At 43.9% G+C, this 16,519-nt stretch overlaps 1 protein-coding gene across 1 annotated transcript in view; it reads left to right on the top strand.

Moving 5' to 3' along the window:
* The window catches only part of tgfbr3 (transforming growth factor, beta receptor III), an 81,943-nt gene that overhangs the window by 42,479 nt on the left and 22,945 nt on the right, over positions 1-16,519 (top strand). The window contains exons 4-6 of the mRNA XM_018731245.2: positions 2,294-2,431; positions 13,442-13,625; positions 16,329-16,491. Coding sequence (XP_018586761.1) covers positions 2,294-2,431; positions 13,442-13,625; positions 16,329-16,491 — 485 coding nt within the window. The remainder of the gene's footprint in view (positions 1-2,293; positions 2,432-13,441; positions 13,626-16,328; positions 16,492-16,519) is intronic.

Raw genomic sequence — 16,519 nt, forward strand, 5'->3', positions numbered from 1 at the left:
AGCACTATTTCGTATTAGTGGCTTTTCTTTTTAGAGAAGCAGTACAGGTGATATTTTTAGTTATTTTGTTTTGCTGGTGGTGGGGCAATGAGAGAAACATTCAAAAAGATTCAACTCAACTTTAAAAACCTTAAAATTGACAGAGTGAATGTAGAGAACAGATGCCATGCTCCGAGATTTCAGGGCCCTCTGAGATGAGCATTCTTTTTCACCTTCATATTTGTGACTACGTTTACTGAGTTCCAACCATGGGATGAAAGAGGTTGCAAACTTCGAAGCTATTCTACACTGCTCCACATCATCTTGAGTGGCAGCCTGTTGTGTTGCTCTTGTCCTTTCATTTGGTTGCCTGCAGAACATTTGGAGTGCCAATTTGTGACTTTGCAGAGGTTTTGAAGAGGAGGGGCTTGGCCAAATTCAGGGTGAAGGTAGGTTATTGCCCCCACATTGGGAGTTTCGGGTATGAGTTCTTGTTGTCATTGAAGCCAACAGGGAATGAAACTGAGAACATGTTACCTTTGCTGTAATGGATCTCAGATGAACCTTTAATGTGTACCTACAGACCTTTCATTTGTGCTGGCTTGGTTAATCCAACTGGCCCTTGGACCATTATTTTTATGGGAAAACACCTCATAGCTTGTTTCATTTCTGAATGTTGCTGGTGCTGAACTGTAAAAAAAAAAAAAAAAAAAAAAAAATGGTCTGCTTCACTCCTGTAGTGGTTAGTCATGAGTCCAAAACTTTGTGAAAACCTAGACAACAGGGGCTTGCTGTTTTACTTTTTTGCCCGTATGGCTTTGACCACGTTCCTGTTGCACATGCAGAATAGCATGAAGGTTGTCTGCAGATCCTTCAGGCATCAGATTCAAGGAGCTTGATACCCAGTGCTTACTCAACAGTGACAGCTGCCTCCTCTTACTCTGACCGTCTGTGTTTACACTATGAGAAACAAATAATGTTTTGTCGTTGTTATTTGTGTTGGTAGTTATCACAACAGATTCAGTCTGTTCTAACTGACTGGCAGAAGACCCAACAGAAAGCCTCTTCAGAGGTTAAGGATTTATAGGCTTGTTATTATGACAGTATGACAGTCACTGAGATCACTTATGCAGTTGGGGAGCAAGGTATGGGACTGATTTTGTAACCTTTTTTCTGAAATGGTCCAGGGTCAATAATCAGTTGGTTTTATGGGGAGCCCAGAAATTCAGAAACATGCTGGAGGCATGTCTGCTGCATGCTCCTCATCACGTTTTGAGCAGAGGTTGACGGCTAACAACTGAAAGAAATGATGGGCTGGCTGGAAAAAAAAAAAAGCAGATCCCAGTTTTCTTTTCCTGCAGTGGAGTCGCCTAAACAAGCAACCCTGATTGAGTTACAGGAAATGAACGTGAATCATATGAATTTGACAGGAGTGCTGGTGTGAGGTGTCAACAAGGGCAAGGCCCACTCGCGAACAGGAAGTGCCTAACACGATTAGCCTGGGAACTGTGCTGACAGTTGGCTGTGAGGACAGGGTAGAAGAAGGGACTCTGATCACTCTACATTATTGCTGCTGTCTGTCTTCATCCCAGAAGGCCCATTAAAATGTGTGCCACTTAAGTCATGTTTCCCCAGGGGAGTGTGTTCACCCGAGCAGGAGTGCTTTGCCTCCAAGAGAAAAAAAATAGGAATGTCCTATGACAGAAGAGAGAGAATAACATCTTACTGCACTTGTTTATCAGTGTGTTAGTGGTTCAGTAGCAAGAACAGAGTGTGAAGGAGGTTTAGTTTCTGCACACATCAGTCTTCAATCACCCTGTTAAATTTGGTTCACCAGACCAAGTTAGAGCTAGTAGAGGTGGATTTAGAGCAATTCCTGTAGTGCAAGTTCTTCCACCCCAGTGGCCATCAGCTAAAGGCGAGAGACCTTTGCAATGGGCTTTTGCAAAACTCACATGGGAGGTTGGCTTGTAGTGACTTACTCATACTTTTCAGTAGGTTGTTAGAAAAGTGATTGGATGTTAAGACGTCATGGGAATCTATTTCGTGGTCTGAGATTACTAGGTCTTTCAAGGAGCTCTGTGGTAAAAGTCAACAAATGGCAGTAATGATAAGGTTCCAGTAATTGCCTGAGAAGAAGTTGCTTTTTGTTTTCCACAATGCTCATGAGCCTCATGTAAATGCTTTCATGCATGTTTGATAATGTCCTTTCTAGATGTCGTGATGTTGCCTCTTGATGCGTGTGTGTTGGACTTGTTCTCTGATGTGTAGTACGAGTGACACCCTCTCTTTCTCCTCCTCTCTCGCCCTGAAGGTGGTCCTTCATTTGAAGCCCATCCAGTCGCTGCAGGTGCACCGAAGACCTTTGGCCTTTGTGCTCAACTCACCCCAACCTGTGTTGTGGAAGCTGAAGACTGAGAAGCTGGCACCCCATGTCAAGCGCACCTTCCATGTAAGTTATGACCCCTCCAACCCACTTCAGTCTTGGAGGCTTTTCCTACCAGTAATATACACTCATGTCTCCTGATCATATGGTTGGTGTCCTGCTCAATCTTTCTCCTACTTTGAGTCACATTAAGACTGACGATAAGGAAGTCAGTACAGTAAAACCATCACTCAGAGAGTTCAGTTTGTCCTTTTTGGATCAAATGAACAGTGAGGGGAAATACGAGGCCTCTTTAAATGTGTAAAACATCTATCACTATACTGTTCTAACACTCCAAATCCACAAAAAATGGCTTTTTATGTGACACTTCCATGCACTGATGAATTACTCAACAACTGGTTGATTGGAGGTGTTTCAGAAACCAGTGAGCTATCAGTGTGAGATTGGTATACTCTGAATATCATGAATGCTATCAAAAGTATAACCACCAGTCTAGCAGACCATAAATATCAGTATTTATCCAAACAAATTTCCCTGTGTTGCACACTGTAGATCTGTGCCCTGATCTGTGGAGCAAAAGAAAACAGTGTCAGTATAAAGGCCCCTTTATGCAACTTTTTTTCATTGGTTATTTTTAATGCCATTTCATTCAGTGTGAAACCGCAACAGCATTGCTTCACAACACCCATAATTAACATTCATCATTTCCAATTTCCACTTTCCCTGCTTTCAGTTATTTCCTTTTTTGCTGTAGCTTATACTTTAGTTGTTAGCTTTCTGGCTGAGCGTTAGGAGTATGTGCTACATTTCTTTAGTGCTTTGGGTTCATGCTGTTTTTCTAGAATGTTCTGGTTTCAGACTTTTTTAGAAAAAGCTTGTGTTAATAATATCCTAGACAGTACAATGACTTTGACCTGCATCCAGGCCAAACCTCCGGTAGGACTGAAAACAAAGGAAGAAATGTACTGCATATGGGTCCCTATTTAGACTTAACAATTCATTCACTGGAAACACCCTCATGATCCCAATTAAAACAGTAATTGTGAACTTTGTACGTCAACCCTGAAACCTAGCTCCCCTCGACAGGCACACGAGTGAAACCCATGAAATGACACATCATTCAATCTTATCCTTATCGGTGACATGTAGTATAGTGGGTTTCTGTAGCTTTCATCTGCTAATAGCAGTTTCTATTTCCTGTACTGTAAACAGATCATATACATGCACGCATTGTAATGCTTTGCACAGCAGTTTGGAAACATGCGGTTTTGGATTTGTGTGCCCCTCTTAACACATTTCAAGGAGAAATAAAAAGTACAGCTGACTAATGTCAATGTGGGTCTTTTGTTGTCGCCATGGAAACATTCATGGAGTGGCAAGGCCCAACCATGTGGTGATGGGGTTGTAGGGCAGGGGGGCAGAGGGTTACGAGAGCAGAGATGATCGGGGTCGATCTCAAGCTGGGTCTGCAAAGGAAGCATGTTTGATGAGGCTTGGGAAATGGCATTCTGGAAGGAGGTTATGTATCTCTCTGGACCCTTAGCTATATTTAGGGAGATGTTAGAGGGCCATATTGGAGTCTGGAATGAAGAGAGGGAAACGGACTGACCTCGTTTAAACAGTGCGGACAATCCTTAGCATGAAAACGTCACAGCACGGTGAGAATCAGAGAACAACTTTAAACACCTTCTGCATGACAAGCCATACTCATGACCAAGCTTTTAGAGCTCTGGGCTGTAAAGTACCGATGCTTTGAGGAAGGTTAGTGGTCAAAGCAAGCTGTAAAAGTTACACTGACGTCCACCATACAAATAAGACAGAATTCCTCCATCAATCCATTATCAGTCACGTCTTGCCCAATGCAGAGTCACAGTGGTCCGGTGCCAGTTGCAGAAGCATTGGGTGTAAGGCAGGATACACCCTTTACAGGAACCTGGTCCATTGCAGGGCAATCCCATTCACACACGCACTCATTCATGGACACATACACAATGTAGGAGATTCAGAGTCACCAACTCACCTCAGAAATACCTTTTTTTGTGGGAGGAAACCAGAGCAAGCACAGGGAAAGCCTGCAGACTCATTCCATACTGAGCTGCTTTTGAACCCACTTTAAAGGTCAGGAGCTTTGAGGGTGACCCACTGAGCCTCCATACCCCCAGAAGTGTACAATCAACATTAAATAATGAAAAGAGAAGATTAGTTGACTGCTAAGATTGGAATTTTTAGTGTGAAAGTTTCATTACTAGTTGAGGGAAGATCGTCAGTATGTAGAAAGTGGAAGGGGGCAATTGGGAAGAGGGTGTTAATACAGAGTCATCCGTTCATGGTATATGAACAATTGCGATTGGTTGTTTGAGCTGCTACTGACCGGGTCCCTAGGCTGTTGACGTGTTTTTGGGTTTTGGTTGTGTTGATCCTGTCTGACCTGGCTGATGTTGAATTGTTACTGGATCTGGCGCCCATTGTCACATTCATTGACTGGGAGGAAGTGCATGTCTGTACTAGACTAAGGATGGCAATATGACCACTTTAATGTGGCCTGCGGTTTCTCCTCATGGTCCTGTTTGTCTCCGAACACATTGTTCTTTGCAGAACAATTTAATGTAATTTCCTAGTCATGTCATCCTTTGTGTACCATGTTGGCGCATTCTTCTAAAGCAAATTGACCTGAGCTCTCTGGCAGTTTTCAGACGGCACACAGAGACACACAACCACGCGTGTTGAACTAAGTGTGAGCCCACACTTGTAATGTGCATTTCTCGGATGAGGCCACGAGTGTGATGGATGCCTGCTGGAGGCTGAGGAGCAGTGGTGAACAAGTCTGCTCACAGGAAAAGCAAGGCATGCCAGGAGGCCCAGCGATGAAGCTGGAGTCTGCCAATACACCCTTGCTGGACTTGAGTTGCGTCCACAGCAGGAGCTGCCACGTGTCTCCTGCTAGTGATGGCCCTCCATAGGGAGATTGGGTTCAGTCCTATAAACCCAGCCTGGCTACAGGTGTAACGGAGAAAACATGTAGGCACAGGTACCAGCACAAAAAAGTCCCAGCGCAGGAGACAGGTGACCGGCCACATCCAGACAATTTATGACTGTGTGTGTGGTGTAAAAGGGTTATGAGGCTGATCCGCTTGCCAGCAGACGTCCGCCGTCCTCACAGTGCACTGTCTGTGCGCATCTCAGTCTGCGTTTCTGCCTTTCTCGTTCTCCGGTTCAGGGACTTTACAGATCATCTCAAGGTTTTTTTTTTTTTATAACATTACACTATGATGTTGCTATTTATTATAATAATGATTAATAATGACAAGAAAACTATTTGCAATGAAAATAATATAGCGGTGTACATAACATGCATGTTTAGTGCATTATGTTGATGTTATTCTTAGAAAAGGAAAACTACAACCACCACCCACATCTGACATTAAAATGAATTGTGTCATGGTAAATGTGATGTTTTGTATTATAATTCTAGACAGCTGATAGGCGTCTCCATGTAGGCTGTTTGTTGGGCAAATGAGTATCGGAAAATCAATAAGCTCCATTTGCAACATAACTTCCTGTAAACAGGACCAGCTGGGAGTCTGAGTTTGGATGGCTGCTGTGCAGATAATCTGGGTCTGGCAAGTGAGAAAGTACATCTGGATTGCAATGACACACACACACACACACACACACACACACACAGAGTTACATATACCAACATATACACACAGAGACATATATCCAAACAGACACACTCACAAACATACACATACATATACAGACCTACACCAACACAGCTGTGGTTTGAATGGATTTAAGGAGTTCATAAACACTCTCTTGTAACACATAAACTGATTTTAATTATTTTTCATCATTGATAAAGATCAGTGACACATAGTGTGGTTAGTTTCAGAACATTCAGTTTGCATGACTCCTGAGTGACTAAATGATGCAGTGATAAATGTTCACATGGAAAGTGTTACATTTTCACATCTGTCTCTTTTTTTTTTTTTTTTTTTGTTGAAAGGTTATTTTTAGTAAAGCTAATATTGGAAAAACCGTTGTTCTTCAATGCATCAGAAACCAGTAGTTACCTTTCGCAACCAAGTCCTTCAGTCAATACAACCGACCAAACTTTTTAAATCAAACAAATCAAAACATTTATCACCAGTACTTAATATTTACATCCGCATACCAAACACATCTACACAAAACACGGACATGTACACACACCTGCAAACGCACATTCCCTCACAAACGCACACTAATTTAAAAAGGGACATGTCCAAACACACATCGCTAACACTAACACACACACACAACAAAACAGTGGAGTGTGCAGTCGCAAGTCGGTGGTCTGGTTGACCCTGGCACCCCTTCCTGGGTTACACTTGACTCGACTCGTAGCCCCTCTCCGTGCTTTTAAAAGTATGTTTTGTCCTCCTTGTGAGAGCATGGACATCAGCCGCTGTGGACCTTGCGTGAACAGGACCCGGGGCCCACGTTCACAGGGCAGCATCGTTCTCAGCCACTCCCTGGCAGCTGGATCTGTTTGCCCAATTCCTGCGAGCCACACGAAGCGTTTATACAATTTATTTCCTACTGTCACTGAGACCTTGTCTGCATGTTGAGTGGGGCTGGGTGCATAGAAGTACCACTCTCCAATTTTTTGTTTTAAGCAAAATAAATTAACTTTAGTGATTATCCCCACTTCCTATAATGTCAGCCCATGAGCAGCTACTGTAGGGAACATGAAATCTGCTTGTGGAACTAATGTTGCGTGTCTGTTATTGTTAGCGATGCCCACTCTGGCTCATAGGCATTTTCCAGCATTGGGTAGGGTTAGGAGAACTTCATGAGCCACTGCAGAGTTTAGGAGTTTCTACAGTCTTTTTGTCACACATGCAACTAAAATAAACACGTGTAAAAGACATTTTTGCACATGTGCAGTGCTGCATACAATATTGCACAATGCTATTGGACTTCAGGGAGGTCATTATGGCTGAACAGTAGATCGGCTGTGCGTGACCTCTCACCTCTGAATATAAGGAGGCTCGAGGTGTAATCGGAGCTGCCGGGCATGTTGCCATACCCCTGATGGCTGCATGGTCACCATTGTGGCCCGTTCTGCAATTTCACATGGGAATATTGGTGTTAACTGGCCTCTCGGTGAAGGGAGGTGGCGATGAGTCACCAAAGTGAGTAAATGCTTTAGTAGGGGTTCTTCACTGGTGGAGTATACCTCCCCATTGGAGGTGCAAAGGAGATACTGGGGGGTATGAGATGCCTTCCAGAAAATGTATTGCAATTGCTTTGTCACTGAATAAAATTCTAAAGTTCACAATTCTTTAAGTGATTTTATTAAGACTATTAATTGATTAATAAATATACCAACCATACCTATCAGCATCTTAATAATGTCTTTCTTGATTGGTTTATTGATGAACTTGGGGAAAGATGGGAAGTGTGAAGTTTAAGTTCACATTCAGGCCAGATGTGAGGGTGAAAAGGTTAAGCATCCCTGGTGTACAATGTCAGAGTGAAACTGTTAAACTATTAAAAAAGGCTGTAATTCTTCATCACATCGAACATAAAGGATTAATGTGAGGCAGCAGCTGGTGCACAACTGCCTTGCAGCCAAAACTCCTAGGTTCAAATTTTCACTCCTATGGTAGTACTGTGACAAAGGTACTTGTATTCTGAATTACTCCAATAAAAAAATAACCCAGCTATATAAACAAGTAAATAATTGTAAGTAGCTTAGTGTACAAACCTCACACTGTAAGTCACTTTGGAGAAACCCATCAACTAAATGAATAAATGCAAAATGTAAATAAAATTTCGTTTAACTATGTAGCACAATATCATGCTAGTTTCATTTGGACCTTTCAGAAGAATTTGAGATTTAAGACATCTGAGGACAAGCCCCCTGGCGAGCCAGTTCTGCTGTCTTTTACCTCTCTCAGGGTGCCTGTTTCCTGGATGACACTGATCCCTTTTCCTGGTTGTTCTTATCAGTACCCTCCCAGTGTGGTTTCATAGATGGCTGGAGATGGTATCGGGTTCAGAATTTTCGAGGGAACTGTGGGTGTTGGCAGTCAGCGGCGTTGCCTTTATGGTCCCCGGATCAGACACAGTTCTATAAAACACGGACTACGTCCGCGTCGATGGGCCAGATCCTTTGCCAAACGCACCAGGCAGGAATTTGTACTCTGTGTTGTTGAAAAGCAGCCAAACCCAAATTAATCTTAAGGGGATTCAATTAAAGCCCATAAGTTTGGTTTTAAATTTCTACTCTTATATACACAAGTCCTGAGATGGACTGGCATCCCATTCAGGGAGTACCCTACCTCACACCCTGTGGTCTAGGATGGGCTCCAGACCATAGCAACCCTACACTGGACAAGCAGTTAATGACAATGGATGGACGAATGGATGGTTAATGGATCAATGGATGTACAAAAAGACTTATACTTTATGTTGTTTTTTTGTGTGTCAGTGGCATCGCGTCAGTATGAATATTTACCTGAAATACTTTTCTCAAAAGCAGATTATCAGCGCTCTGACAGCGTGGTGTCAAAATGAATATTACAGACAAAGGAACTGACTCGTGTTTATATTGAACAGGCTAGGGCGAGAATAAAACAATCACATTTATGAAAAAAGTGTGGCCCCTTTTCATGCGCCAGACTTCTGCTTTTATTTTATTTTGTTTTACAGATCGAAGGACAGATTGTCGGAAACCTTTGTAGTTTGCTCTTTGTGCAGAGCACCTATTGTGACACCACTCTGTCTGTAAACACAGCGAACCCCCCGGGACGGGGGGTGCTCACGCTGCTGGTTAACATTTCGGTTCAAAGTTTCCCAGCAGGGTTGCCATATTTGGTTCCTGGGCCTGATTGACGTAACTTTCCCTGAATTCGCATCAACTTGCGAGAATGAAAGCCAGCTGCTTCAACTGGCATGCCTCTTCTCTTGTGTGCTTTTTTTCTCACTGAGTGAATTCATCTTTGCTTTGCTAAACTGTATTTCAGGTAAACATACTTTGTTGTCTGTTTTGTTTCTGTTTACATCCCCCCTCCCCAAACAAACATGAAATAGTTACTGAATGTGCTGTCACTTTAGTTTTTATTAAGATTTTTTCACCGTGTCATCATTTTGGTTTATTGTTTGCAACACTTTGGCTTTGAATCTTTGCTCTCATCTGGCGACCTCGCCTGTGGCTCTGGAAGAAGGTTAATGGACTATTTCCTGGCTTACACCTACACAGAAAGCCCCGTCTGCCTATGGCCCCACTCCAACTTTTGCTGGACGGTGTGTATCGCAAAGCGAGCCTATAACTAATCTCTGTCTGGAGCTGCTTGTTGCCAGAGAGAAGATAAATAGCAACAACTTATTTATGTGGTGTTGTGTAGCTAGCCAGAGGAGTGTTTGGTCAGACGGTTCCCCACGTTGCGTACGGTCCCAAGGTTGTGGATGAGAAGAAGCAGAGGAGGGAGTCGCTACTTTAATAAGTAATAAGGGCAAAAATGTAAATTATTCTTGCAAAGAGCATGGTAAGGTTTCAGATGCATACTGTTTAAAAAAAAAAAAAAAAATTGTAGCTATTTGAAGGCCGTCATGTCATTGTCCAAAAATGAAGAATTACCTCCCATGGATGGTGAAGATCTGGGAAGGCCATTTTGGGCCTCAGCCTGAGGAGCAGATAGGCCGCCAGCATGTATGATTCTCTCCACCATTGAACAGTCCCAACTCCTCTTGACAAACTTACTATATCAGTTTATTTGGCCAAATAAAAATCCAGCTGTATGTTACTTTAAGTTGCTTTGACTCAAGGCACCCAAATTCAGTTTCTTGTTGAGAGCCGTTCAATTAAAGCCCATAAATTGTACAAGTTAATACAAGACTTATGGTTTTTTTTCCCCTAATATATGCTCACACTTTTATTGGTATTGTATACTATAATATGTACAGCAGCAAATTTTAAGGGACTCTTTACAACCTGCAAGCTGGAACTGATCTGTTCTGCGTTTCAGTTGTCTTCCACCTACAAGTTGGCCACCATCATAAAGGTATTCCTCTTATTCTCAGCTGCTGTTTGCCTCCTTTTTTCCGAAGACTGTCAGAGCTGAAGCAGACATTGCTCATTTCCCCCTTCGTTTTACTACGTTGGCACTTAAAATAATGAACTACAGCCCAGTTGCTCCTCTTGTTGATATTTTTTCGATGAGCCCTACTAAGGGTGGGTGCATCTGACTCATTTTCAGTTGGCAGGCTCCCAACGTAGGGTCTCCACCTTATTGTTGGTGGGTTTTCTATGTTTAAATTAAAATGAAATCATCTAGTTCTTTTTTGTGTTTTTTCTGTTTTTATTTCATTTCTAACAGCATGGGATTAGTTAGAATGAGATTTTTGCTATGGAATTTAGAAAGCAAACAGGGACAAGCTTGAAAAAGCACTCATAAGCAAAGTTGAAGTGGAATTGCTGCAAAACCCTTCTTTCTCATTTTGGCTCCAGATGCTTTACTGTAGAATTGAACACTTTCTTTTCCTCTATTTTTCTCTTATTTCTCTTCCTAGTAGTAAAAGACTGGGCTAAATAAAGATCCACGCAAATCTGTGTTTTGTTATTTCTGCTTTTATTACCTTTGCTGAGAAAACCAGGAACAGCGGTGGGTATCGGCCAGAGGTCAAGCAGATGTTCTACACTGTAGTAGAAGAAGAGGAACAAAGTACCGTGGAACGTACCGGAAGACCACAAGGGTGTTATGGTCTTGTTTAGTTTTTTTGGTTCCTTTCATTTCTTTTCTTTTTTTTTTTGTTCAGACTTTTCCAAAAAAGTTCCTGAGAATTGTTTGCCTTGTGCATGGCTCCAGGGCTAGGGTGTTGAATCGAACCCAGCAGTTATGTGACTTTAATGAATTTCATTACAGGTTATGCGCAGGCAGTGAAAGAGCATGATTTAATGTGTTTGTTTTTTTAATTGGACCTGCTGGCTTTTGGTCAAAGCCTCCAAAATGCATCTTTTCATGAGACATGATACACTGGGGGAAAAGAAAACAGGCAGGGAAGCGCAGAGGAGATCCTGTCTAGACTGAGTGCTGAGGGCCACATGGGCCCTGCTAGGCCCCTCTCCGCACATGTGAGTGTTTATGTCTTTGCAGCGAGGCATGTGCATTGAGCTCCAGTGAGAGCCTAAAGGGTGGTCCGTGAAGCTTCTGCCTGGCCACCTCACCAGAAAGGTCCTCCCTGCTTGAATGTGTTGAAAGGGCACTTTTCACTCCTGCTGCTTTTCCTTTGTTTGTTTGTTTGTTTTGTGACTTGGACCTTGGGTCTCTCAGCCTGTGGTCAACTATTTTGTTAACATCATTGTTATTTATTCATTGGGGGCATGGTGGCACAATGGGTTTGGCCAGGGACCACTGTGCGGCCAGTCTGGGGTTCAAGTCCTGCTTGGGGTGCCTTGCAGTGAACTGGCATCCCGTCCGCAGTGTGTCCCCTCAGCCGTGCGCTCTGCGTTGCTGGTTTAGGCTCCGGGTTGCCGCGATCCTGCTTGGGACAAGTGGTTGTAGACATTGTGTTTGTGTATTTATTCATTTATCTGAAACTTTTCTCCAGAGCGACTTACAGTGTTAAGCTATGTGCAATTATTTACCCGTTTATATAGCTGGTCATTTTTGACTGTATCGATGAAGTACCTAGGTCAAGGGTACTATAGCAGAAGTGGGATTCTAACTAAGGTCCTATGATTACAAGGCAACGGCAACTATGCTACTTTTTGTGAGATACCATATATTTGGGTTTCAGTGATGAAATGTTCAAATATTGATTTTAAATACTTTGAATACATAACACTTTAGTCACTCTCACATAAGTGGGGAAAGTAGATTGTGATGTGTTAAAACCAGGCTATGTGTGTCTGCTCCACTGCAAGGACAGCGAGCTGCAGCTAGTCTGGAAAGCATATGGCCAGCGGGGGCGCTGTCTACATGGGGCGAGCCAGGAGAGAGCAGGACTGAATCTCTGAGAACTCTGCAGTTGCTCCGGGGGCCCCTGTAGTTTTTCTCGTGACGCACGATAACACGTTATATAAACGTTTGAAACCCGATCCTGCATTGCGCAAGACGTCCGTGCGAGAGTACGGAGAGCAGACATTGGGAGGCCTTGAAATAATGCTTCACGGGTGCAAGATGAAAGATGTGTCTTTGGCAGGGCCGAGATTTACATTTTAATGTTAAAAAGTTTTCAAATTGGATTGTGCAATGCATTGGTTTTTTCCATCTTTACCCTTCTCTTGTTGCTGTAATTATTTTCAGCGTTTGCCTTTCTTTTGGACTGTAACATAGGACTGTACCGTCCCAGTCTAGACAGGCAAATCATGCAGGCTGCTGGTCCAGCTGAAGCACTTGCTCGACTAATTAATTGAACTTATTATTTAAGTAGGTAATTAACCTCTCTTATGACTAAGGCTGTTAGCTGTTTAATGGCAAAACATCTGAAGGATGTCACTTCACAGTTGTAATACTGAATCCATAACAATGCAGGTCTGCTATTTTGAGCTCGTACATACTTTTAACTGCAATAAGTTGCATCTACAAAGTTGTCCTTCAACAACTTTATATAAACTTTCGACCCTACAACTGAAACCACAGTGCTGCCCCGAGACCTGCTTGACTTCTAAATACGTTCTGATTTTTCAACTGGAATGTGAGCGTAAATCTTAGCTGAGCACTGCTTTTTGCCCCGTCTGAGCTGTAAATATCGCTTTCCTTCATTCTTTGGAGTGGCAGTCTGTCATTGCTGCTCCCTGCTAATGACTGAAAGTTGACTCCTGCAGGATGACCGAGGAGGGGTATTTCCCTGCCCCCACTTTCCTAGTGGCTCTCAGCTGGTTACCTGAGCCCACCATGCCACCGTTGCACCAACAAACACCCTTCATGGGGTCATTAGCTTTCACTAATAGTGGAAAAGTAATCAGTGGCAGCGCCACCAGCAGGTTATCTCCACACTTGCTGGGTCTTATCCTTAAGCATGGTATTCCTGATTGACCGTCCACCACGGTTACTGTTCTATTATCGTTCTGTTATCCCCCAGGTGTCCGAGGATTCAGAGATCCAGTTCGAACTGGGGAACTTGTCCCTCTCCTGCGTGGTCTCCAAGGAGAAACTTCCTGAAGGCAACGAGCAGCTTCTGACCTGGGCCAAGGAAAAATACAAGGCAGTGACCTCCTTCTCTGAGCTGAAGCTAGCCCCGAATGTCTACATCAAAGTTGGTGAAGGTATATCGCTCCTTAGGGAACCGTGGAAGGCTGAGGGGCATCTGAACTCTCGTACTTCCCTCAATCCGAACCCCTACATGACCATGACATCCACTCATGTTGAACATGCTCTGCTGTCAATCTATAATTACAGTCTGACAGAAAAACTCCTTTTCTGCTTTAACCATCCACAGTCCAGCTCCCTAGTCCTCACCCAGTATGAACAGGCTGTAACGTGATTCAGTGCAAACCACAAACCATCGATGGGTTACACTTCATGAGCCCAGATGACTTGCATTCAGTCCATACAACAGAAAGGCATACACACTGCTCCTCCAGAGATCCTTGCAGACATTTTTTTTTTATCAGGAGCCTTGCTTACACGTCACTGTCTTCTTGGACCTGGGTCCTAATTGCGGCAGCCTGAGGCCTGGCTAGCTGACGGCAATGTGCTTTCGCGTACTGGAAAGAAAACGACACTCCAGCTGCTCCAATCGCAAGCTTGTGTGCGGGCTGGCGGCCAACCCTGTTGTTTATAGCACTTTTCCAGGTTGGTGGTGAAAAGGGGGAAAATCGGGAACTTGGAGAGACAGAGAGGGGGACGAAGGGGAATGAGAGGAATCGCAGATGCGAGGGCCCCCGCAGATCTTTTGGATTTTACAGGAAAGCGTGATGTTATTTGAATGCAATGAATTTAGAAGAAAGCTTTCTTTCACCTAAATCTTGCCTTTAGACCCCGTTGTGCTTCAAGTAATGGGCTGAAGGACAAGAGATCTGCATCCAAAGCATATTACTTAGATAGACAAACACTGCTTCCTGTCTATTCCACTGCTCCTCCAAGTATTTAACCATGACCTTCGGTTAGTGACATGCTAAAAGTCAAAGTACTGTCATGTAGTATTTGCAGTGCAGACACAAATGTGCACTCTCAGATGAGTGCAGGCAAGAAAGTGTGCGCACTTCCAAGAGTGTGTGCGCTGGAAACATGCTGTCACGGCTGAGCTAAAGCAGACGGAGACGCTCTCGAAGCGGGATTCTCTGCTAAGCAAGCGCGGCATGTGGAGGCCCCTTTTGAAGTGAGAGGGAAGGAAGAGCAGCTTCCTCAGGGAAGGGTATCGGTGTTTTGCGAGCTTGTTCAAGGAAAGGCAAGCCACATATAGTTTTTCCGGCATGAACGCACCTGTGTCCAAACGTCCTGTAAGCTTTTGCTAATAATGTCATTAATTAGTTTTGTTCATGGGTTAAAACAAACTGGAGCGCTGTCTATTCTATGAAATTAATTTAATTATTATTACTGATTATTGTTTAGCTGACACCTTTGTCTAAGGTGATCTACGATGACAGATAATCAACTTTACAGTGACTTACCCATTTATACAGCAAGGCATCCTTATGGTATGAATTTCCGGTAAAAACCGTGACCAAGGGTCCTACTGTGGGAGAAGGGCTTTGAACCCTTCCATTGCAAAGTGGTGGCTCTCACCAATGTGCCACCTGCTGCCAAACTTATTGTGGGTGCTGATAATTCAGTGCCTTCAACGGGGTTCAAATCTACAAACGTCCAATCTGAGAAAGGGACCGTAAAGGAGAGCCGTATCATCCAGCTGCTTAGCGCCTTCCGTTAGCGGCGAGCTGATGGATCTGGTGCCACTTCCCTCATGTCATCCTGGATGAAGAACACGCGCCGTCCTCCTTCCCTCTCTTCCTCGTTCTTTCTTGTGGAGTACCCCTTGCAGAGCCCTGTCGCTGTCCATCAAAGTGTTCCAGGGCTGCAGAGTGAAAAGGTGCCAACCTTTAAGTGTGTGCGGTATGTTCCTCCGCATCCAAGACCACAAGCACCTAATAAGGAAGCACCTGTCTTCCATCCCCTCTGCTCCCTAGAGTTAAGAAAGGCAGGCTTTAGTGTTCATGTTGTACAGAACAAAAGAGGCACGAGACTGGGCGTACGCCACTGAATGTTTGAACAGCGTGGGGAAACTGCAATGGAAGGACCCCAGGTGATAACTGCACTCGGTGACGTGTTTCATAGCCTGTCAAACATTGTTTAAGACCCACTGTTGTTTTGCCAGCTCTTAAAAGGCAATTAAAGCATGTGCACGACTCTAGTTTCTCTTGTTTCCATGGACTGGGCATTGTGGAACCGTTTTTATGTTACAGGACTGGATTTCAAATGCAGAAGAGATGGTTTGCTGCTTGTTTCATTTTTCCCGCCACTGCTTTACATAGTGTATATCATCAATCATTCATCCGTTCATTTATTATTGATATCTACTTGTCCCAGTGTGGGCTCATGGTGGCCCTGAGCCTATCTGGAAGCATAAGGTGTGTGGCAAGGTTTCCTTGGTTGGGACCCCAGTCCATTACAGGATAGTCGGGTGCGTACACACACACACACACACACACACACACACACACACACACACACACACACACACACACAAACAAACTACGGGCAATTCAGAGTCAGTAGTTCACCTGAAACACATCTTTGGGCTGTGGGAGAAAACCAGAGCACCATGAAGAAACCCATTTGAACACAGGCAGAACATGCACACTCCACCCAGATGGAACCAGATTTGAACTCACATTTAAAAGCATAACCGAGGTGCTCTGCGGCACTAACGCTACCTGCTGTGCCGCCATACCACTTTCACACTACATATGTCACTTCAAACACAGGCTTCTCCCGAAGGTCCCCTATCAAACTGCAGCTTTGCTTTTCAGATCCTGTGTTCTCTGACACCTGCAAGATCGAAAGCAATTTCCTGTCTTTGAACTATCTGGCGAGCTATGAAGAGCCTCAGTCTTCCCGTGGCTGCATCCTATCCAGCCTGGCCCAGGATCGTGAGGTCCACATCATCGAGCTACAGGCTCCTAACTCCAGCAGGTAAGACTGGGCAAACGTGTTCCGAACT

This window comes from Scleropages formosus, chromosome 25, assembly GCF_900964775.1.
Source record: "Scleropages formosus chromosome 25, fSclFor1.1, whole genome shotgun sequence".
NCBI classification, from domain to species: domain Eukaryota; kingdom Metazoa; phylum Chordata; class Actinopteri; order Osteoglossiformes; family Osteoglossidae; genus Scleropages; species Scleropages formosus.